At 44.9% G+C, this 25210-nt stretch overlaps 1 protein-coding gene and 1 non-coding gene across 2 annotated transcripts; one reads left to right on the top strand and one right to left on the bottom strand.

Moving 5' to 3' along the window:
* Positions 1-2835: 2835 nt before the first annotated feature.
* On the bottom strand, positions 2836-24865 carry LACTBL1 (lactamase beta like 1). The gene is made up of 7 exons (XM_050909612.1): positions 24821-24865; positions 21417-21561; positions 13016-13125; positions 10188-10345; positions 8747-8994; positions 5620-5725; positions 2836-3814 (listed from the first exon to the last, which is right to left on the bottom strand). Exons 1-7 carry the CDS (start codon positions 24863-24865, stop codon positions 2836-2838), a joined length of 1791 nt encoding a protein of 596 aa, XP_050765569.1.
* On the top strand, positions 9226-9299 carry TRNAN-GUU (transfer RNA asparagine (anticodon GUU)). Its single transcript has one exon. It is a non-coding gene; the product is annotated as a tRNA-Asn (tRNA).
* Positions 24866-25210: the final 345 nt, after the last annotated feature.

Below are 25210 nucleotides of genomic sequence, written 5' to 3'. Positions count from 1 at the left end.
CAGCTGGGTAGATTTTTACATGTTTGTTGTACCTATTGTTGGAGCCCGTCTCGGACACGGATGAAGTAACATTGGGATATTTTTTAATTCAGCAACAAGCATACACAAAAAAGTAAAAAATTACTCGGAATGGTAACTAGATTCTGTATCAAAATATAAAGTTTATGAAGAACTGTTAAAGCTGGTATAAAGCACCTGCTAACATGAGTCAGGTCCCACCAGGTCACAGAAACTGGTTCTGCTCTTCTTAGGATACTGTTAGGCATGAAGTGACAGAAAAAAATTGGACATTTGTGTTTGTAGCATTGACTCAGCATTGTGACTCTGACTGCTCTCTGTGGATGACTGGAGTCCTCCAAAACTCCACCTTATCCTGCCTGCCACACACAGCCTCTCCAAAATCCTCTGTACAGGTGTCCCAAGGTCTCCTTTCTCCTCTCTGTACCAGGTAAGGGTGCTCTCCTGCCCACACAAAGGGGAGCATAGGAAGCTCTTGTTCACCTTCCCAGTGTGACCCAAGGTTTGGTGAGATGAGCTTTACTGCAGGTGTGGGTTCATGCTATGAATAGCAAAGAGCCGTACTTTGCTGTTACGGGAGCAAACAAGAGCACCAAAAAGTGTCAGTGTACAGGTTTGAGGGTGACTCACTGGAAGAGGAAAGACTTGTTAGTGTCTGCATTTCTGATGGAAAAGTAAAGCCTCTTAACCTCTCCATCAGACAGATGGAGACAGTCCAGTGTGGTGTTTTATCCTGGCCAGTGAGTGACATGGCATATAAATCCTCATTTTTCTTGAAGTTTTTAAAGGTAGCTGATGGGTAAACAATCACTTCTTTTGTTCCAAAGCAAGAAGAACAGCCCCAAACTGGCACTTTTCCCTCACTCAAAAAGACCAGGGTGAGACTGCTCAAATATCTTGCAATCAGACATTATGTCTTGTGAGCTCAAAGCCCGGAAAGCACTGTTGTGTCAGGCATGCCATGACAGAGTATAGGCACCGCTACAGGAAATCAACCGTAGTGCAACATATCTGCCTGCACACATACCTCTGGGCATGATCACACATGACAGCAGCAAGAATTTGCATAGAGTTTATTGCTGTTGCTATAGCTCAGATATTAAATACTTGAACATACGAGGTTGTACAAGGTATGAAATGTAATCACCTACAAAATCCAGAGGAAACCAATACAGCAGCAACCATGACTGCCTGTAAGGCAAGGTTTACATTATTTAATATGTTTATCAGGGAACTGAAATTGTCTGAAAAAAGGCAGGGAACTGAGCTTGCGAATCATAGATTTCTAGGCCTTCAGTGATGGTCTCTCTACTCAAAACTGAAGCTGAAGAACTGCACACAGAGTGAAAACAGTGAGAGACAACAACAGAGAAGGGAGGCAGGGAGATTTACTTTCTCATCCTCTCTGAGACATGTCCACTTTCAAGACTGTGTGGACAAGCAGCAGAAGGAGGTCACTCTGCAAGAGGATCCAACCTCATACCACTTATGGTATGGGAGAACACGCACTTTGAAGGGTCTTTGATTGTTCTAGTATGCCTACCCTTTTGCACTTCCTTCAGGATTTCCATGCTATACAGCCATTGCCATACTCTGCAGCTAGGCTATTCATTTTAAGGTAAGAGTTATCTTGCCCTTGCTGTTATTTCAGGCTCCAGTTAGGGCTGCAATCACAATACTCTCCTAAACTTGAAGGGGCATTGTAGGAGCCAAGACTCCTCACTTGGTGGTACTTGCCCTGTCTTGCACTTGTGCCTGACACTGTTCCTGTCACAGTGATATGGTGTTGGCCATTAACGACATACTGTCTGTCCTGCCTGCCTTGGTATTGAGTGGGCACAAGAAGGGAGAAGCAAATGGACCTGTGGCTTTGCAGATGGCTTGCAGGTGCACCTGTCCTAAATGTAGTGCTCCCCAGACTAATGCACGTTCCCTTAGCATCCTCCCTCATAACTGCATGAACACAATGGGTACGTATCCATACAGACACCCTGCCCAAAACACACATAAAGATTCCCATGCATTCCTGTACTTAAACACCACACTCACACACTTGCCTGTATACTGAGATAGTCACAAATCTGAGTCCAGCTGGAATGTACCAGCCTATGTTCATATGGCCCTGCTCACAGGAGTAAGCTTCAGCTTCTATACTTAAGTGCTACGATATCCTTTGTGTGACCACCACTTTTGCAGAAATCCATGGAGCCAAGACATAACCACATTGCTGTCTGCTCTTTTCACAGTTTCCTTGTTGTGACCCAGGAAAGAAATGGACCCTCACTTCCTGGGTATCGCAAGCAGGGCCTGGTATCAGGCTGGTGCCATTTTCTAGCACATAATGCTTTTGGCAAAACCAGATGAGGAATCTTGTTCAAGGTAGATGGGCTCCTGAAGAGCACTGGAAAAACCCTTGGACTGAAGAAAAGATATTTTCTGAGAGACACAGGAAATTCTCAGCCCTTTGATGATACCAGTCAATCACCACAATCGTTATCAAACAGTCAATGTAAGCGTGGGAACTTAAGTGCTTGGCTTTTTTTTATGGCATCCAAACACCATCCATCCAGCAGATCCCCACCTCTTTTTTCTGCAGGCATCCCCAGTAGCTAGCTGGCCTGTTGTGCACTGCCAGGGATCACAAGCCATTAAAGTCATTTTAGAAGTGGGACGTGACATATTTGTTGGGCAAAAGAGTAATTTGCCACCATCTTTCCCTTTTAAATGGCATCCATAAAGCCACACAGACAGGAGAGTCTGGTAAGACACAAATTTGGAGCCACCTCCCAGAAGTGGTCAGAAAAGTACAGGGGACATTTAGCTATAGAATACAGGTTTACGAAGTACACGCACCACATTGTATGTGTTCAGCCCTGGTGCATCAAAGCCAGGAGACAAACCCTTGCGATCGAATGGGTAAAAGTTAAAGAGCTGCCCATTTTGGGTCTCCAGTGAGATGGAGGCAGAGCCCAGGTGCAGAACACATGGGAACTCCTTGTCAAAAACAACTTGGAAAACACGATCTTCCAGGTGGTGGAGCTTGATTGTCCGGTACTTTTCAGGAATCAGCTCTTCCACATGAGGCCCAAACTGCTGCATGACCAGCACCCCACCAGGTCCAACTTTGATCTCATAGAAAGTCAAGTTGGAATACGTATAGTAGCCAACATAAGGGCCTGGACTTGGAGGAGGAATCAAGCTTTTCTCTGCCTCTCTGAATGCTGTCTCCATGGCAGGAATGAGATACTCATACGTCTGAGCCACAATATCTCCACCCTGAGGCCTGGGCCCTGCCATCAGCACAATGAAGCTCAGGCGGAGCTTGGGGATAAGGGAGAAGGTAGCTGAATAACCGTCGAGGTCTCCGTCCTTCCTAATGACATCATATCCCAATTGCTCGTTAATCTCCCAGGGTGTGCCGGTCTTGTTAGCAAAGTATTCAGTGGAGCACTTAAACAGAGGGGTCAGCATCGTCTTCACTGTGTCAGGCTCTAGGAGACGACGGTGGTAGGTGCCTAAGAAGACCATTGCCAGCTTGGCAAGGTCAGCAGCTGTGGAGTACATCTGGCCAGAAGGCCTGTACCAGCCGAGGTCATAGAGAGGGGCTGGCTGCCGGCTGCCATAGAAACCCACAGCCATCTGGGAGCGGATCGGTGGCGTGATGTCGAAGCCAGTGTCCTCCATGCCCAAGCGGTCCAGGATGTTCTCTGAGATCCAGCGCTGGTATTGCCCCTCAGCTGCATGGTCAGCCAGCACGTGTGCCATCAGTGAGAAGGCCAAATTGCTGTAGTGGCATCTGAAAAGGAAGAGACATATATCTGGATCAGCCTTACCTCAGTGATACAGCGTGGGTATGACTATGCAAAAACAATGGCCTAGGTCTCTCTCCTCTGGGGAAATATTCTCATTTTATCAGATGTCATGCTAAAGAGAGAGGAGAGATGAAGGAGGGACAGAGAAAAACTGAATGTTGTTGCCTTGATTTGTTGTTAAGCCGAGAAAGAGAAATTTCTTACGGGAACATCAGCAGAGCTATTTAACCACTATGTACAGAAAGAGAGCTGGAGATGGAAAACTAAAAAAAAACTTTATGCAAAACCCTATATATTTGCATATCCTGACTTATTGTTTATAATTGGTCACGAAAGAATACATCCATTCATTTTAAGAGCTACAGATGCTTACCTTAAAGGTCTCAAAATCCCAGGTAAGCCTCTTTGGAGATGTAATATGGTATAATCACTTAAGCACCTAAGCTACCTTAAGATGGTAAAAGCACTTAAAAAGCACTTAAAAGTCTACAAAGCAGCATCCAGCCATGTTGAGTCATTAAAGACACCTGAGTGCTTCAGTCTTTAATATCCATAAAGTGATTTAAGTCTTTATACTTGAATGAAGTTTAATGACATGGAGACATGAATGGGCAACTTTTTTTCAAACACATTTTCAAAGTTCATGATGTTTTCAACCTTGTTTGGTTTTTGTTTTGTTTTTTTTTTAATGGTGTGAAGGCACACATCTCACTGAGGCCTATTTAGATCATAAATTTGGTATCACTTTGACCATTTCCAGCCCATCTAGCTGAATAAACGCATGATAAGCATATATATTTCTACCCCAAGAATAAATATATTCTGGATCTAAAATTTTATACCTGAAATGGAGCTGAATTTCAACATACCCAGAAAAATATGTTAAAATTTCTATTATCAATGAATGGGAATTTCCTTTAGGAAGACCCGTTAGCTGGGAAGTATATCCAGGAACAGGGAGACAGAGTTAAAACTATCAACATGTCAGGTAATAAGGGGTTGAGAGACTATGAGTGGATGTCCTTATGTATCTTAATGGTGAGCATATATAAATACCAAAGAAGATGATGGTATTAAAGTCTTAAGATCCTTTAAGGAACATCTATCGTAACCTCCTACATGACATGGGACAGAACTAATACAAGGTTGCCATGATCAAGCCATTGAGTTTTCTAAGATTGCAGACTTCAAGCCATGGTGAATCCTCAGCAACCGTAGGCAAATTATTTCAGAATGTAATTCTATTCCCTAAAAATTTTGCAGACTTAGAAAGTTTTTCCCAGTTAATCTGAATCCTTTCCCTCACCTGCTGTCCGCTGGATCCTGTTCATATTTTTGAGTGTTTGCAACTCAGGTAATAGACTTTTAACAGGCTATATAAAGTGCAACAAACATTAATAGAACTTATAGATAATTTAGAGACATGCAAATATCTACAGACATAGCATGATTTTAAGTGAAATCTATGATGGTTTAAACCAATTGAATTAACACGTCTTTCCACTTTTGAAATTCCGCATCTTTCACAATTTAAGGCTCATTGGACCTAACTATAGCAGTTTAGTTTGCCTCATCTAGGCTTCTCACTCAGGTTCTATACACATTAAAAAAAACCCTGGCACCTCCAACAGACACTCTTTCCAGCTTAAGACAGGTGTATGGGTAGATGGCTGAAGCTCCCTTTAGGAGTGGCTGTCTTTTATCCATTGGCCATGGAGACTGCAGGTGGGGCTCAGATCAGTGGAGAACACAAACCCAGACCAAAGGCTCATAAGCGAATATATCTGACCTGGTTCCAGGATCAGCGACCAAGACATCATCTTTCAGGAGAGCTAGAGCGTCTTGCGTATTGCCCTTCCACAGCAGGCTGGTAGATCGCAGCCTCCTGGGCAGACCTTTGCCATGGAAAAGAGCAATTAACAATTTCAGAGAAATCATGGTCCGGGAAACTGAGTCTGGTGAAGAGTGAGCAAAAGGCAAGATTCAATGGCAAGATGGACACAACAATGATGCATACATGTGCTTTACACACATAGCAAATGTGCTGCAAGGACCTGGACTGCAGGACACAGTATTCAAGGCACGGACCACTGAATCTGGGTAAGGCCTATGCCAGCACCAACTCTGGGCTGTTACTTTTCAGTAAAAATACCTTGATGAATGATTAAAAATACCCTGTATCCCCAAGTGTATTTTGGAAGAGAAGGGCGTATTGGGGAAATCCCTGTCCGTATTTCCATGTGACTGTATTCCCTTGGCTACAAAGGTGTGTAACAGCCCCTTTAAACAGGTTTTTGTTCTTTACACCTCACTACAGAGGGCTTGAACTTCTCTGAACCATTCTAGGCTTGGCCTAAAGTATTTCCAGGGTTGGTTTTTTTCAGCTTTAGCAACATTTATTCAGGGTTTCTGAATGTAGAAATATTGAAGTTCTTTTCATTTTTAATTCCACAACACTGAATGTGGATTCCCTAAAAACTTTTGGCTAGGACTTTTAAAAATGCCACAGCTCCTTTGCACAGGATCTACAGCTCACCAAGTCCGGAACTTGGATTACATCTGGAATGAAATCCTCATTGCAGTTTACAGCTGACTTTGATTTAGAGGTTAGGAGGAAATCAGGAAGGGTACATGACAGAAAAATGACTTGCAATCATCTGCTCAGTGAGCATGTGCTTAATCATGGCAAAGCTGAATGAGGCCCTATTCTTTTGTAGCAGCAACACCTGTTTTTCTCAATTGGCCTGACCTTGGGTTTTGAACGGGAATGAGAGCACTTTTTCTGCTTCTGGTCTGTGGTTATTTGTGCAGCTGAATGACCAGATAAGAGGTGCACTGAGCATCTTCCAGTAGACAATGGGCTCCTTCATTTCCTACTTGCCACAATGGCAATGAAGAAAATGTCGCACCACTGGGAGAGTTCAACCAGCACCATGACAGCAGTGTGATGTCTCTCTTGAGGTTCATTAGAAATGATAAACCAGAGAATGTGTGAGCATAATAGAAAATCCACAGTCATTGATTTATACCTCATGGGCTGCTAATTGATGTGACAAGCATGCTGTTAATAATTTACAATAGCATCTCGTACTGTCATTCATATGTATTTGAAAATCATAGTCTTAACAAGCTGGAGATTCCCTCTAGCAATGTACCCATCAAGTGTTGAGGAGAAAAATCTTTGGAGTTACTTTTGTAATATGCAATGTAGAAAAGCCCAGATAATGAGGATATATTATAGATCAGTTTCCAGTGGAAGAATTTAGATGAAAAACACTTTACAATATGTCATGCAGTGGCTTTGATATTGATGCTAAGCAGAACGTATTCCTTTTTGGGTTTTGGCAGACAGGAAATGTAACATGTGACCTCAACATTCATTTGATTTTCAGTTGGGATTTTGAAACTGTTCTTCTCCTTCTACTAAATTGTCAGGGTCCCAGCTGATTGGTGTGCCCTGCTGGTGTGGTCTGGGAAATTTGGGCCACATTCTAAAAAAAAAAAGACATAGGAATGTAAAAGGAGCTAAACAGTGGCACAAATCCAGCACAGTGATGGAAGCAATGGAATGGCTGCACATTACAAGCAATTATGCTATGACCAGGTACACTTTTGACATATGCTTCCTACAAGTATTTCTAGGGCATACCTCACACCTCACTAGGTGACAGGGAATTGCAGCAGGTCTGGGAGCTGCAGCCCCAGCACACACTGCTCCTGCAAGGAGCAGCCAGACCAACTTCAGGTGCTCCTGAGAGTCAGAGGGGACCAGGCAGAGCTGGTGCCCCTGAGGACATCATCAGGCTGGCTAGAGCAAGACCTTGTCTGCAGGGAGAGGGGCTGGGCAGGGTTGCGCACACATCTTTCTTTCTGCCTCCTGCTGTCACTGGCACCTTTGGGTTGTTTGTCTGTTTGTTTCCAGATTTCAGCTACATCATTCCTTTTTGGGGAACCCTTATTTTGATATTGCTTCGCTTCAGGTGATGCTGTACCCCGTCCTGAGGTACTGCAATTTGCCTACATGCTATTTTGATCTTAGGTCCTGATTTTAGGGCATTTATTCCAATCTGGAATAATGCAGGTGCTACAGAGTTTAATCAAAATACCACATGAGATATCAGCACAGTCTCTTTGGCCATTAAATTCTAGAATCTTTGAGTCAAGTATTAGCAGCTTTATTTCTGAGAAAGGTTAAAGTTCTCCTGAGTCCTGTGAGCTCCTTCTACCTTAATGTAAGAGTTTTACCCAATTATGAAGGTAGCAGCAGATTAATAGTCTTCTGCCAGCAAGTACAAAGCTATTAATAGCTCAGGAATCCCAGATCAGGAACCACACTGACTGCTAAATTTAGCTCAGCAATCAAGGTCTATCTGTTCAAAGCAAAGAGGTTTGGTGCCACTTTGACCCTCAAGTCTAGATCTCAGAAAAAAGAGAGCACTCTGGGCTGGAGTACAAAAAACTGTTATGCAATTGGAGCCTGATTTCAGGACAGACCTGAATTATCATCAACACTGTTTCCAGCACAAATCCAAAACATAGTCCCATACTAGCTACTATGAAGAAAATTAACTTTATCCCAACCAAAACCAGCACAAGGTCATGCTACTGTGTTAAAAGAAATATATATTCACCTTGCGTGGGAAAAACAATTCCCCAGCCCACAGGGCAGCTTGGCCCCCTTCCTAGCAGGTGGCCTCGACAAGAGTTTCCTTTTAGTACTTCATGAAGCTGCTGACAGCTTGCTTCCAAGGGTCCTGCCTGACCTCTGGGAAGTGTAAAGGTGCAGGGTCCACACTGGGAAATGGCCTCAACAGCAATCTTTTTTATCCCTGGCATATGGTCTGTTCTCTCTCTGTGGTCTCTTTCAAGTGGCATAGTGGTGGGCAGAGGGCAAGCAGGTAACAGTGTTGTCTCACCTGAGAGCTGGCTGGCCATTCTGCGCAAGGTAACAGGTGATGGCTTAAGTGGCATTGAGCCTTTTTCCAAAAAAATCAGCCCATCTGCTGTGTATCTCTGTTCTGATTCCTTGAGCCTTCCCAGAGGGTTCTTAATAACAAAGTTCTGGGCATAGCGTTCCAATGGGTCATCAAGAGAGGTGACTTTTCCTTCCTCCCACATCTTGTACAACATAATGGTGGGAAAGATCTTGGAGACACTGGCAATTCTGTTAAGGAGCAAACATTTATAGAAATTAAGCATTAAGAAACCCATGAATCAAGAGGAAAGATGTTTAATACATGAGATCACTCAACTGATCCACTGCCTGTAGCTTTACGTGCAACACCTTTGCTAATTCAGAAGGGAATGGCTAAAATGCAGGTAAGAAGCCTGAATTAATATCCTTAACTCTGGCACTTATGGACTGCAACATAACCTTCAGCACTATCTCCCCACAGTCTCTGTGGCGCAATCGGTTAGCGCGTTCGGCTGTTAACCGAAAGGCTGGTGGTTCGAGCCCACCCAGGGACGGGTTCCTCTTTCCCTGCAAATGGCAGGGGGGTTGGAACTAGAAGACCTTTAAGGTCCCTTCCAACCCAAACCATTCTATGGTTCTGGAAGAAATAGCATGAGGTCATTTATGCAGGGATTTACCATGATACAGAGCGGGGAAAAAACAAGTGATCACAGCTGCTGAAACTTTCCGAAATTGTTTATTCTGAGGACATTTGATAGTCAGAGTGCAGCCCATATGTTTCATATATAGCACAGTTACAAATCACTGAAAATACATCTTTAAAGGAAGTAAACACTTCCTTTGTATTTGTTTTTGGTTTTTTAACACACACTAAGAGCTTGAGTCTATCTTCATCTAAAAAATAATGGCCAATATGGTTTTGACTTTACTGGGAGAATGAGTAAGTGTACAGGTCTACTTTAAGTGTTCAGCAGATACTCTTCCCAAACTCCATTTTTTGCTAGACTGAACTTTTTTTTTTTTTTACCCTATGGCACTGTCTCCTCACTGCTCACAAATCTGTGCTAGCTCTCAGTCTTCAAATTTGTGCCCTAGGCCTCCTCAAAGCATGGAGACATTCCTATGTAAGGAGTAGTATGTTTTCAGGTTCTTCAGGATGGTCACTGCTACTCCAATTCAAAATATTGTCAGATCAAATTAAAAATAATAAAAAAAAAAAATCCAAAGTAAACAACTCAGTAAGCCACAAGCATATGATAATTTAGAGACTAGCTGAAGCATTGTCTCACAAAGTTTCAGTGTAACCCAGAAGAGGTTTCTGCAGTGGACCTGAGCCAGTAGAAGATGCGGTTTGTGACAGTGGCTCTATTCCCAGATATCAGATCTCCAGATGTGTATCTGCTGTTTTTCTAGCTCTCATGCCTGTGATACATCTGTCTCACCTGTAAATAGTGTACTCATTGGGCACCACTGAGGAGGGGTCCGAACCATTCTTCTTTCCGAAGTTGCCTGTCCAGAGCACAGTGTCGTTGTAGATAACAATGGCAGACATGGCAGGGAGACCAGAGCTATGAATCTTTTGGCGCAGCATCATATCTACCTGGAGAATGATGGGAAATTATAAACTTCCAAATGGAGAGTCTTGTAATGCATCTAGTCTGTAACAAGCGGTAGAAAACCCAGACCATCAGCCCTCCTTACTTCCAAGCACCTGAGAGTGTTTTTTTCAAATGTGTTTTGGCAAAAGAAAATATTTTAACAGTAGTGTTTCTTTGAATTGCTTATGCTGAATTATCCAGTATCTTTCTTTCAGTCTACATGTCCACTGCGTAGAAGAATGTGGTGCTGATCCTTGTAATACCTATGATACTTATATGATTAAAAACAAATGCTAAAACCTAATAATTGTAATTTCTTCCTTTTTAAATTGTACTGTGCACATCTGTTTTTTGCACTAGTATTTTAGGTTTAAAGATGTATGAGAAAAAGATCCAGACTTTTTGAATATCCCATGACACTTTTCATGCCATGAAACATGTTAGAGCTAGGACTCCTGTATAAACCGCAATCTGAGAAACAGCACTGAGCAACTAGAGGGCTGGGATTGCTCTTTGCTCCCTGTTGTGCCAGGGTTGTGTAGACCTAATCATCCAGCTGCGCTCCACCCACCTCCTGCAAGCAGAATGCATTGGTCTTGCTCTTCTATGACTTTTTCAAAGCTATGTCATCATCATGCATAAGTTATCTTTTGCACAGAAAGGTTAAGACATAAAAAAAAGCCTTCCGAGCCCAGCATTTGAGACAAGAAAGGCCAAGCTGAGTCATGTCCTCAGGACCTCTTCACTGGATGGACTGGTGAGGTGCACTGACAGCCAGCAGCAGAAACATCCAACTTGTGCCAAGTCCTTCTGTAGTGGTTTTTTACTCTCCCTTCCCCATGTGCCAGTGGCCCATCTAGTATGGTTAGGTATGTCAGCACCTCCAGAGAACAGACTGGTCTCACGTCAGCAAGCATGGTCCTCCTTAGAGTTTTCTCAGAGAGAGTCTGGCATGTAGACCTGCCTGGACCTGCAGAAAGCTGACAGAAATATGTGATGCTCTTCTAGACTCGAGTGTCATTGAATCCAATACTCAGTGTTTGGATTTGGCCACTAGCAAGACTTTCAGAGGAAAATGTAGGCCTTTCTGATAAGCAAAAGTATTTACCCTTAGAAGAGAAATGTTTCCTTAAGCCTCATGCATGAGTGAATGTCACTCTCTTGTTTCAGGCTGCCGTGGGCTAGGAAAATGTCCTCCCCTGTATGCAATATAATCGCATCTGGTACTGTCTAAAGTCCCAGTTCCAGGGTCCCTGGCCTGGCACAGGATGGTAGATTGTCTCAGGTAGTGCAAGATCTTTAGTGTGGGTTCGAGTGTCCACAGACTTAGGCAGAACCCAAGGGCATCTGAAGATACACTTTTTTCAAAGAATTGCTTGGATACTTCATTTCTGAGGAGCACAAAGAAGGGAGGTTAGATGACTCTCTGATGGACACTTAATGTTCTGCACATTCCCCCACCTCTCTGACTAATCCTAACTGAATAATAAAATACCTCTCTACAGTAACCCCAGAGACAGCGGCAGAGACTTCATAAAAGTGAATGTGAAGTGATAGCAATTGAAATTCAGAGTAGATAAAGTGATGTGCATGCAGGAAAACAACCCTAACTTCACAACACATACACACAGATGGGCAGCGAGCTGGTCATTAGCACCCAGGAACAAGATCTTGGGGCTATGATGGATGCTCCTGTGTAAATATTTGCTCAGTGCCCTATGGTACAAAAAAAGGTAGATCAAAGATGAGGGATTATTAGAAAAGTAACATAAAATAAAACAGAAAACACCATTTTATCACTGTATAATTCCCTGATCCACTTGCACCTTGAATACTGTATACAGTACTTCTTTCCCGCATCTCCACAAGAGTATGCTAGAGTTGGAAAGGATTCAAAGAAGGGTAAAAAGAATGATCAGGGCTGTGGGACAGCTTCTATTATGACTAATTAAGCTACTTATGAGAAAGAGACAAATGAGAGGGTATATTATATGATAGGGGTCTACAAAATCAGGAGTGTCCTGTCAGAGCGTGGCTATCCTTATGGTCCACACAGTCAAGGCAATGCTGCAATATTTCCTCATTGCAAATAGAGCCTACCAGAATTTCAGACAGCGCTAAAATTTCAGAGACAGTGTATCATACTGAGGAAAAGCAGGTCTCTCTCATTCAGATGCAGGTCTCCTTCCTCTTCCCCTTCCCCTCCATTCCCTTCCTTGAAGTTACCTACAAGTAGCTTTTTAATTTTTAAATGGTGGCATGGGGAAAGCCAGCAAAGCAATAAAATAAGGAACTGGCAGACACTGATGAATAGGAACTAGTTACATGAGTCACCTACTTTCCAGGACATGAGGGCTGTCTAATAGCAGACAAGATACCAAGAGCCATCATTTTGTGCTGACGTATGCTCACCAGACCTTCTGATGGACAAGTAATAATGTTTCTTCATCATAGCTTACCCTTTGGATAAGATAACTGCTTATTGACCTGTTCTGTATGTTCAGTGAAAGAGTTTTATATACCCATTTCTAGATTCACATGTTCTCCACCTCCTCGATTCCCTACCCTCCTTCCCCAGAGAAGCTCAGGGGCAAAATACATATTCTCCCCTTTACACCTTCAGAAAAGCAGTCATGAGCTCTGTCTCCCTCTGTTCCCTTCTCCTCACAGACCTTCTCCAACGCGTTCTTCAGAATGGGGATTGGGTGGTCCAGTGGTACTGGTTCAGGATAGCGGGGGCACATATACACAGCTGCTGATCTCACTTCCATCACAGATGGGCCTGGAAAACATTTCAAAGATAGCATACGTGACTTCAATAGACACACTAACAAAGTTTTAACCTCATCCAGCAGTCAGCACTAACTTTCTTGCTTGTGTTGTCCAAAGCTGAAGGACACTTGTGCATAGGAAAGAGACAATCTTGAATTGTTTCTATCTCACATAAAACAGGACTTGAAGAGGACACTGTGCTCTGTTATTGCTTATTCCAACATGGGATGGACACAGGATGGACAGGAGCTGCAATAGGCTACAACTGACTGTCCAACCTGGAAGAGTAAGGAACTGGGACTACAGAAGACTTTGTAGGGTACCTGACAGTGGGTTTAGACCCCATGAAAGTGCCCTGCCCACGTCTAGGGGAAAGTCTGAGTTTGGGTTCAGGAGGACGGAGTTGTCCCATGCATATCGTAACCTTAGAAAATGGATGTAGAAGTGAATTGTGAGTGCCACCTGAAATCTAACACTGTAACAACAGTTGATAGGCTGCATACCTAGTGTATTAGCTGTCTTCTGAATTAGCTGTATCCTGCATATGCCAGAGACATATCGTAAACTTTTGTGGCAAGCAAAGATCTTTAAACTCAGTGAGAAACGGTGTCGTGGTTTAACCCCAGCTGGTGACTAAGCACCGCGCAGCCGCTCGCTCACTCCTCCCACCCAGTGGGAGGGGGGAAAGAATCAAAAAAAAGTAAAACTTGTGGGTTAAGATAGACAGTTTAATAGGACAGAAAGGAAGAAAATAATACTAATGATAATGATAATAATGATGATAATAATAATAATAATAAAATGGCAATAATAATAATAAAAGAATTAGAAAATACAATACAAGTGATGCACAAGGCAGTTGCTCACCACTCGCCAACCGATGCCCAGTTAGTTCCCAAGCAGCGATCTGCCCCTCCTGGCCAACTCCCCCCAGTTTATATACTGGGCGTGACATCATATGGTATGGAAAATCCCTTGGGCCAGTTTGGGTCAGCTGTTCTGGCTGTGTCCTCTCCCAACTTCTTGTGCCCCTCCAGCCTTCTCGCTGGCTGGGCATGAGAAGCTGAAAAATCCTTGACTTAGTAGAAACGCCACTTAGCAACAACTAAAAACATCAGTGTGTTATCCACATTATTCTCCTACTAAATCCAAAACATAACACTATACCAGCTACTAGGAAGAAAATTAACTTTATCCCAGCCGAAACCAGAACAGTATCCACCCCTTATTCTATACCATTTATGTCATGCTCAGGTCCCACACTTTCCAATACATCCCAATTAATCACCATCACCTTTCTTGTCCTTTGAGATATATATATATACACACAGATATCATTCCCTTAGTCTGTGGGCCTATAAAATGTCTGCTGAGTTCATTTAGTCCATGACTTTGGGCTCCATCTGTCGTAACAGTCCTTCTGGGCAGGAGGGATGGTGCGAAGTCCGCTCAGTCGGCAGAGCAGGACTGGGCTTCAGTGCAGTATGGCGGGGGGGGGGGTGGGGGTGACGTTGGGCACAACAGGAGGATGGTATGTAGTGTTGGATTGTTGCATGTTGAAGTCAGTTCTGGTTCCATCACTACTGTGCTTTGCTTGGTTTTATCAAAAAGTTCATTCTTCATTAATCTAAGTGATTCTTACTGTAGTACCATTGGTATAGCATATAACAATTGTAGTAATGAAGACTTACAGTGGCAGGGTTATATAGCAATTAACATCATACAATTTAATCTATTGGCTATTCTCACCTAAAATCAAATCCCCCTGAGGCACACGTCGGACTTCCCCATCCTTCTGCATCACCCACCAAGTGCGCCCAGGTCCTTGAGCAAAAGCAATCCCATGAATGTGTTTGCCTTTGCCTGAGGCAGGAGTAACCCAGACTGTCTTCCCTAACATAATCTTCATGTGCACTATGGGGACTTTATCCCCTTCTACAGTATGTAGAAGTTCTGATTGGGCAGCTCGACTGGTAGATCCCCTAGTGTAAACTAACCAGGTGGCCTTTGCTAAATGTGCATCCCAATGTTTGAAGGTCCCACCACCCATTGCTCTCAGTGCAGTCTTTAACAGTCCATTGTATTGCTCGATTTTCCCGGAGGCTGGTGCATGATAGGGGACGTGATACACCCACTCAATGCCATGCTCTTTGGCCCAGATGTCTACGAGGTTGCTTCAGAAATGAGTGCTGTTGTCTGACTCAATTCTTTCTGGGGTACCGTGTCGCCATAAGATTTGCTTTTCAAGGCTCAGGATAGCGTTCCGGGCAGTGGCATGGGGCACAGGATAGGTTTCCAGCCAGCCGGTGGTTGCTTCCACCATTGTAAGCCCATGGCACTTGCCTTGACAGGTTTGTGGGAGTGTGATATAATCTATTTGCCGGGCCTCCCCATATTTATATTTCAGCCATTGTCCTCCATACCAAAGAGGCTTTAACTGCTTGGCTTGCTTAATTGCAGCACGTTTCACATTCATGGATAACCTGTGCATCCATGGTCAGGTCCACCCCACGATCACGAGCCCATCTATATGTTGCATCTCTTCCCTGATGCCTGAGGTGTCATGGGCCCACCGAGCCATAAATAATTCACCCTTATGCTGCCAGTCCAGATCTACCTGAGCCACTTCAATCTTAGCAGCCTTGTCTACCTGTTGGTTGTTTTGATGTTCTTCAGTGGCCCGACTCTTAGGTACACGAGCATCTACATGACGTACTTTCACAACCAGATTCTCTAGTCGGGAGCAAGTATCTTGCCACAATGCGGCAGCCCAGATGGGTTTACCTCTGCGTTGCCAGTTGCTCTGCTTCCATTGCTGCACCCACTCCCAGAGAGCATTTGCCACCATCCATGAGTCAGTACAGAGATAGAGCACTGGCCACTTTTCTCGTTCAGCAATGTCTAAAGCCAGCTGGATGGCTTTCACCTCCACAAACTGACTCGATTCACCTTCTCCTTCAGCAGTTTCTGCAACTTGTCGTATAGGAGTCCATACAGCTGCCTTCCACCTCCAATGCTTTCCCACAATGCGACAGGACCCATCAGTGAACAGAGCATATTGCTCTCATTTGCTGGCAGTTTATTATACAGTGGGCCTCTTCAGCATGCATCACCTACTCCTCTGGCGACATTCCAAAATTTTGCCTTCTAGCCAGTCCGTGATCACTTCTAGAATTCCTGGGCGCCTGGGGTTTCCTATTCAAGCCCATTGTGTGATCAGTGCAACCCACTTACTCCACGTAGCATCAGTTGCATGATGTGTAGAGGGAACCTTCCCTTTGAACATCCAGCCCAGCACCGGCAGTGGGGGTGCTAATAGGAGCTGTGTTTCAGTACCAACTACTTCTGAGGCAGTTCAGACTCCTTCATAGGCTGCCAGTATCTGTTTCTCAGTTGGAGTATAGCAGGCCTCAGATCCTCTGTATCCCAGACTCCAAAACCCTAGGGGTCAGCCTCGGGTCTCCCCTGGTGCTCTCTGCCAGAGACTCCAGGTAGGGCCATTCTCCGTGGCTGCAGTGTAGAGCACATTTTTAATATCTTGTCCTGCCCAAACTGGCCCAAGGCCTACTGCATGAACAATCTCCTGTTTAATTTGTTCCAAGGCTTGTTGTTGCTCAGGGCCCCATTTAAAATCATTCTTATTCCGGTCACTTGATAGAGAGGGCTTACAATCAGACTGTAATTGGAATATGCATTCTCCAAAAACCCACAACGCCTAAGAAAGCTTGTGTTTCCTTTTCGCTAGTTGGTGGAGACATAGCTGCTATTTTGTTGATCACATCCATTGGGATGTGACGACGTCCATCTTGTCATTTTATTCCTAAAAACTGGATCTCCTGTGCAGGTCCCTTCACCTTACTTTGTTTTATGGCAAAACCGGCTTTCAGAAGGATTTGGATTATTTTCTGCCCTTTCTCAAAAAATTCTTCTGCTGTGTTACCCCATATGATGATGTCATCAATGCATTGCAGGTGTTCCAGAGCTTCACCCTGCTCCAGAGCAGTCTGGATTAGTCCATGCAAATGGTGGGGCTGTGTTTCCACCCCTGGGGCAGTCGATTCCAGGTGTACTGGACGCCCTCCAAGTGAAAGCGAACTGTGGCTGGCACTCTGCTGCCAAAGGGATTGAGAAAAACACATTAGTGATATCAGTTGTGGCGTACCACTTGGCTGCCTTTGACTCCAGTTCGTATTGAAGTTCTAGCATGGCAGCACTCAACGGTGGTGTGACTTCATTCAGGCCACGATAGTCTACTGTTAGTCTCCATTCTCCATGAGACTTTTGCACTGGCCACATGGAGCTGTTAAAGGGTGATGGAGTTTTGCTGATCACCCCTTGGCTCTCCAGTCGATGAATCAGCGTATGAATGGGAATCAGGGAGTCTCGATTTGTGCGATGTTGCCGCCTGTGCACCTTTGTGGTAACGATTGGCACTTGTTGTGCTTCGACCCTCAGCAACCCCACAACAGAAGGGTCCTCAGAGAGACCGGGCAAGGTAGACAGCTGTTCAATTTCCTCCATCTCCAAGGCAGCTATACAAAAGGCCACCTATACCCCTTTGGGTCCTTAAAACACCCTTTCCTGAGATAGTCTATGCCAAGGATGCACGGGGCCTCTGGGCCAGTCACAATGGGGTGTTTCTGCCACTCATTCCCAGTTAGGCTCACTTGAGCCTCCAATACAGTTAGCTGTTGGGATCCCCCTGTCACCCCAGAAATACAAATAGGTTCTACCCCTTTATAGCTTGATGGCATTAGAGTACACTGTGCACCAGTGTCCACTAGAGCCTTATACTCCTGTGGGTCTGATGTGCCAGGCCATCGAACCCACACAGTCCCATAAACCCGGTTGTCCCTTTCCTCCACCTGGCTGGAGGCAGGGCCCCTCTAATCCTGGTCATAGTATTCATTACTCACTCTTGTAAAAATTACTTAGAAGTCCCTTCAAGAGGATCAGAAGTAAGATCAGCCCTTCTACTCTGTCTGGGGAATTGCCTGCTGGAAACTGGAGCAGCATTTTTCCTGGAAGAATCCCCTTTTGTGGTTGTTTTTCCTCACAACTCATGTACCTGTGCATTTAGGATTGAAGTAGGTTTTCCATCCCACTTCCTCATGTCCTCTCCGTGGTCACGCAGGTAAAGCCACAGGGTACCCCGTGGTGTGTACCTTCTATATTCAGTCTCTTGAACAGAGGAATGCTTACTGCTAATAGCTGAGATATGAGCCTGTACAGGTGGGGAGTAGGACATATCCTCTTTGAATTGCCGGAACTCCCGGGACAGTTTCTTGGCTGGTATGTCTGGCAGTTTCTCCAGAGCCAAGATGAGGGAGGAAGAGAGACTGTCTTCATATTGCTGGATTCAGCCAGCCAATTCATCCACCGTTGGTCCCTCTTTGTCTTTCCAGTCCATCACTGCCAATAGATTGGCATACGACAATGGTGTGCTCCATACAAACTTCTGCCACATGAGTCATGTGCATTGGACTTCATCCGGATCTCTGGGTAATTGTGCGTTGTCCGGGTCATAATAAAACATCTCTAGCATGGCTAATTCCCTCAGGTAGTAGATACCTCTTTCCATGGTGGTCCACTTGCCTGGTTGACATATAACATCTTCTTTGAAGGGATACCTTTCCTTCATGCTTGACAGGAGTCGCCTCCAGAGGCTGAGGGCTTGTGTCTCTTTTCCAACCGCCTTGTCAATGCCACCTTCCCTAGAAAGTGATTCCAGCTGCTTGGCTTCCCTACCCTCTAATTCCAGGCTACTAGCCCCATTGGCCCAGCATCGGAGCAGCCAGGTGATAATGTGCTCACCTGGACGATGGCTGAAATCTTTCCACATATCCCACAGCTCACTCAGGGATAGGGATTGGGTGATTACCTCTGGTTCTCTGATGTTTTTGTACATTTATTCTCCTGTACAGAAGCCAGCACAGGTTGGTTCTCTGGTTCAGCTGCAGTGCCTGTCGCTGGGGTTGGAGTAGCCGCAGTGCCTGTCAGTCTGTTTTCTCTCCCTTCCCCCTGAGGGTGCTGCATAATATCAAGCAGTGTTTGGTAGACACTGGCCAGGGCCCAGCACAGTGCGGTAAGTTGTCCCTCTTTGGAACAGCCACAGCATTTTCCTTTCAAATATTTTACCACTTTATCAGGGTCCTGTAGTTGTTCAGGAGTGAAGTTCCAAACCGTTGGAGGTGAGAAGTTCTCTAGGTACTTGCTCATATTCTCCCCACACCCTGCCACCCATGATTATCCAGCCTCAGGGCAGATCTCTGGGTGATATTCTTAAATAGTTGTTTAACCTTAAACAAGACCTGGAACACATTCAGGAGACATAGCAATAGGAACATGCTGGCTTGAACATCCCAAGGATATTCAAAATTCTCAAGAGCTATTGTAATGTGCCTGCAGGAGAAGGGGAAGGTGAAGAAATATGTCTCCCCCATGGATTGGCTCTCCGATAAGAAAAGGTAAAAGGTGTAATTATTAATAGTTTCTGATAGATGGCTCCCGAAGTATGGAGATGACGGCAATGCTGACTACAAATACCAGATTAGTTTCATGACCAGCAATTCTATCGTATCATAAGCCAATGTTACGAAGTACAACAACATGATAACTCTCGCCCAGTTCCCATGGGTGATAAACAGCACAACAGGGAGCATATACTGCAAGTAAGGTGTTACATAACGCACCTTTAAGAACAAGCGCACCAACTTTGAGAGCAAATACATCAACATTGTGACCAGCGACTATTGAACTAATATAATGAATGTTTATAACAAATTTCTTCTAACACATTCCAGTCAGTTGGTCATTATCTCAACCCGTTGTGCCCCATGTTGGGTGCCAAAAAGGACTGTCGTGGTTTAACCCCAGCTGGTGACTAAGCACTACACAGCCGCTCGCTCACTCCCCCCACCCAGTGGGAGGGGGGAGAGAATCGAAAAAAAGTAAAACTTGTGGGTTGAGATAAAGACAGTTGAATAGGACAGGAAGGAAGAAAATAATAATGATAGTAATAGTAATAGTAAAATGACAATAATACTACTAAAAGAATTCGACTATACAAAACAAGTGATGCCCAATGCAACTGCTTACAACTCGCTGACTGATGCCCAGTTAGTTTCAGAGCAGCGATCCACCCCTCCCTGCCGACTCCCCCAGTTTATATACTGGGCATGATGGCATCATATGGTATGGAAAATCCCTTGGGCCAGTTTGGGTCAGCTGTTCTGGCTGTGTCCTCTCCCAACTTCTTGTGCCCCTCCAGCCTTCTCGCTGGCTGGGCATGAGAAGCTGAAAAATCCTTGACTTAGTAGAAACACCACTTAGCAACAACTAAAAACATCAGTGTGTTATCCACATTATTCTCCTACTAAATCCAAAACATAACACTATACCAGCTACTAGGAAGAAAATTAACTCTATCCCAGCCGAAACCAGGGCAGATGGGAACTCTCTTACTTGGAGGCACTATTTTCCCAGTTGATCCCAAGGTGTTCATAAACACAGCTCCTCTGCTCTGTAAGCTGTAAACAAAACACTTATTTATCTTTTTGCTTATGAACTGAGCAGGAAGCATTAGAAATACAGATGAGAAGAGAAATGGCACTATGAAAACTTTGAGATGAATGCAGACGGATACACAAGAGCCTACAGGCAGCCTTTGATACTCTGTGATAAAAACGTAGGGTCTGAAATCTTTTCAGACATTGGTATATGAAGTACTTCTGGCACCTCCACTGTGGATTTTATGCCACCTTTGGGCTACTTAAAACTCTGATCCAGTTACACTGTATATATTTCATCCTTGCACGTACAGTGCCTTAAGTCTATCGTTTGAGTTTTCTATAATCAACATAAGGGAATTCTAGTGTGAACCAGGGTCTTGAGCCAGTTCAAAGATCTAAGATTAGGGGAATAGGAAAGAAAGCAAACCTATAAGCTGAAGCACATGGTAAGGTGTAAAACAAAACCTGTTCTAAACTGGAGTGACTTTTACAACAGGATGCTAAAGAAAAAGATAGAGAATGTAAAATAAAATGTCTCCTTGGTATATCAATTAACCTAGGTTAGCACCAGAAGTAATGTAGCTTCTCTGGACACCAGCAGAGTTACATGGTACTCTATCAACCCAATGTTCACCTCCTCTGTGTCCTTGCACCAGCTAGGAGGAGGCAAATTTGTGTGCTGTTTGGGAAATACTCTTTGGGGGAAAATGTCCACATGGGGAGAAAGGCATTTATTGGTCTCACAAATTTCTGCGCCAAACCATGACCAAGCTTAAAGATGACTACTCACTGGGCTCCACCTTGGGGAGGCTGTACTGCCACAGAAAGCAGCCTGTCATTGCAACAGACAACAGGAAGAAGAAGATGACCAACATGTGAATCCACTTCACCTCCATAACAATGACCTTGAGGAGGCTCCGGCTGCTGGATGCCTGCTGTAAGCAGAAAAGATATGATCTCAGAGAAAAAATGCCTTTCATGCATATCAGCTAGGTGAAAGAGGCACACTACATCAGAGAATAAAGCTACTGCAGGGACATGGACTAATAATTCCAGTACTATTGCAGCACCAAAGCTGGGCATACCAGCCCACATTGAAATAACTGGAACCAGGGATGACTTCTTGTCTTCCAATGAGGTTTGCAAGATGTTACTCTCCTTACCTTGTTGGCCTTGTTGGCCTTGTTGGCTCTTGCAGAAGATCACCATCCACTCCTTTTGCCTTTTCCCCTCCCTGCAGGTGAACATCATCAGCCCAGGCTGGCAGGATTCTCTGTTACAGCTCTCATTTCCTCCCTTCTCAACCATCATGACTTTTTCCTGCATATCTTTCCAACCTCTTTTTTCCAGAGTCCAGCATCTGTTCACGGCAGCCACCAGCCAGATCATCTGAGCAGATCCAGCTTTTATAGATGAATGATGGGATTTTTCACCATGTACTGCCCTTACCCTTCTATTTTGTGTCTATAATTCCCATTATATCATGTACCATCTGTAAGCTTGGCATTTATGGATGCCATGTTTTGGAAAACTGGCTAATATTTTGGGTTTGTGCAGCTCACAACACTGGAGACCATCCAGGTTGGTGATACTACCATATAAATGTTGAAGAAAAACAAGGAACAGATGACAAATGATTAGGTGCCTAAGCATGAGCTGTGCTCTTTCACTGACTGTAGGAGGTCAATAGGGTGCTTTTGAAAGTTTGGCAATTAATGTTATAAAACATATGGCCTGCCATTTGCATCCAATATGGTCCACATTCCAAAGCTGTTTCAGGTTGTCTGGACTCACTTGTAGGATAGACAGACTAAAATACTCCCTTTAGATTTCCACATGGCCCTTTTTTGCTTTTTTGAGATACAGGATAGTTCCTGCAAAAGCTTCTGCAAGTCAGCTGAGCCTTGTCACTCACAACTAGGGAATCTGCAGAGCCACTTCCAGACTTGCACATGGTTCTGTGGCTCTGTGAGGATCCAACCGGGGAATCTAGCCCCTGCTGAAACTCTAGGTTGCAATTCCACTTTCTGTACAATAACAGAAATATGTCACAATTATTTCTGAAGCCCTTTAGCCTGTTCAGGCATTCCCACATAAATTTATGAAGGCAGCTTACTTCAGGTTCTTCCATAACATAATTAAAACTTCAAGGATGGCTTAAGACCATCCAGGTGCCTGCAGACCCACTCAGACCTGAGCCTGCCAGAGCACACACGCAGTCCATATTCCAGCCTAAGTGACGTGTTCCTAAATAGGAGAATGCCATTTTGACACCAAAACCAGCTTGGTTTAGATATACCAACTTCATACAGTGCCTTAGTAGGCAGGAGATCATATCCACACACGGAGAAGCCTGTGTATTAAGATCTCTTTAATCACCCCCACGCTGGCAGGCTTCAGTTTATGCTGAAGAGTGTTGCCTAGAGCTGCAATGAGATGCCGTTTTCCTCCAGCAAGGAGTGGGATAGGGCCCTTTGCCCTGGAGTAGTCATGGGGTGGCTTTCTTGGATTTATTCCCATCATAATAAGGTGACTCCCCCACCAACCTGCAGTTCCTCTGACCATTTTTCTACCTCTTTCCTTCCTTCACTGAGAAACTCTGATTCCTGGGTCCCTAAGAGCAGGGTGAAAGGAAAAGATTTTCTGGTATATGCCTCATCTTGTGAACTCCAGACTCCCTAGACCACTAACCGAGGACCCAAAGATACCGACACTGAACTCTCATCCTTTAGTCCAAACTCCCCTTTACCTCTTGTGGACGATGAGTGCCCTGAATTGTCTCTTTCATTCTCTGACCCATAATCTAGTGGCAATGCAATGAAACTGTGGCAATGCTATGAAACTAGAGACATGGATCTCTCTTTTATTGACAGGGCATCAAATATGCAAAAGTGCGAGGAATATTCATCACCCTGAGGAGATGCTCTACCCTCTAAGCTACCTTTCAGGAAAAACGCCACTCTTTCCCTGTACCTGGGAGACCGTCAGACAAACAGATGGATAGATACCTATAAACAGACTCCTCACACTTCCCACTCCAGGACCTGTCTGGTCTTACCTCCCTTTCAACTGGTTTCTCCATCTTGCATACATTGCTCAGTGACCGTCACTGCTAACAGCATAAACACAGCAAGGCAGGGGGAGGGAGGCTACCAAGCACTTAGACACATGCAAATGAATGCAAACACATGCAGGAACAAGTGCACACAGCTTCCCATGGGTAGGTTAGCTGTATACTACATTTTTTCCCCTGAGCTTTGAAAAATTAGGATGTGGGGGGAAGAAATGGGGATTTCACATAGACCGCCCAGGTACACTGTCCTGCCCCACCATGCTCATCTAGGCAGACTACCACAGACCCTGTGAGCCGCTCTGTCAGAGGCACATCTCGATGCCGGTTAGGGAGAGCCAGAAAGAGCCCCAGTCCCCTGCACATACCATCGACAGAAGCCGTCTCAGTCACAGAGGCTGTTCTCAGGCGTCCCAGCGTGTGCGTACCGTCACAAAACCACACCGTCTGATCTCAGCCCCAGTAAGGGGGGAGCAGAGCACCTTGCCATGCTCCTAAATGCAGCCGCGTATCATGGGCAGGTGCTGCTCAGTCATGCCGGCTGAAGTGGCTGTTTTTAGCTCCCCGACAGTGCTGCTCTGGGTTTCCCTGTCCATTTGACCCATTCAGACCCTCCAGAAAGTGCTGCTGACCTCCCCTGGGCAAGGAGATTAAGTGACAGGGACAGAATGGCATTTGCACTCAGGAAAGTGCCTGAGAGATTGACTGTTAATTCTTCCTAATGCTTCTCTGCCATGTGTGTGAATCACAGCTGAAACCATGAGGGCTTCACAATCTATTTATAGCAGCTTCATCTCCTCCTGACATCTGAACAGGAGGCGATTAACTCATGAGATGGACAGCCCCTGTGTGGCTCCAGCCGGCCGTCCCTGGGCGGGCTTGGGAGGGGGCAGGCTGGGCTGTGTGCAGGAAGGGGAGGTGGGGGAGCTTAAGCCGGGAGCTCAGGCACTCTCTGGGCTTAATCCTGAACAGCCTCCTGGAGCTCCCCCACAGTGACAGACAAGGAAGTAATTCCCAGCTAACAGGCTCACTAGGCATAGATGGAGGTGGTATTTTCTTTCCCCTTAGCTGCGGGGACTCTGAAGGATGGTGGAAGGTTGTGATTTGCTTGAGGTGAGCCTTACCCGCAGCTGTAACCCATCCATGGCTGCTCGGAAGTCTCTTCTCATCCCGTGCTGCCTGTCTCCACAAACAAAAGGCTCATAAAACCCTGTGATGAAGAGAAACAAGAAGTTAGTGCAGGAAAAAAATGGAGTCAGAGCAAGGAGGGAAGCCCAGAGTAACAAAGCCCAGCTCAGATAAGCAGACCAGCAGGGACGGACTGGTTTTGGATAGAGAGATAAACCACAGTAACCACATGACGTAAGTCTTCAGTAACACCTTTCCTCTCTCTACCTCTGGTTTGTCCAGCACCTTGTGTTTACTGCAAGGGCTGGACTCAAGCTCTGGGACTTGCCAGGTCCCACAGCCATCCTCACCCCGTCTCCCAAACACAAGGAACTGGAGCTTCGAGA

The sequence above is a fragment of the Gymnogyps californianus genome, chromosome 21, assembly GCF_018139145.2.
Source record: "Gymnogyps californianus isolate 813 chromosome 21, ASM1813914v2, whole genome shotgun sequence".
Taxonomy (NCBI): Eukaryota; Metazoa; Chordata; class Aves; order Accipitriformes; family Cathartidae; genus Gymnogyps; species Gymnogyps californianus.
The sequence above is the reverse complement of the archived record's forward strand: the minus strand, read 5'-3'. Positions and strand labels throughout refer to the sequence as shown.

Excerpts from the sequence above, each read along its gene's own strand:
- LACTBL1 (XM_050909612.1), bottom strand. The coding sequence starts at position 24,865 with ATGAGAAGAGACTTCCGAGCAGCCATGGATGGGTTACAGCTGCGG. Across the intron at positions 21,562-24,820 it reads TGGATGGGTTACAGCTGCGG|CAGGCATCCAGCAGCCGGAG; the intron begins GTAAGGCTCACC and ends TTCTGCTTACAG. Across the intron at positions 10,346-13,015 it reads TGAAGAACGCGTTGGAGAAG|GTAGATATGATGCTGCGCCA; the intron begins GTCTGTGAGGAG and ends ATCATTCTCCAG.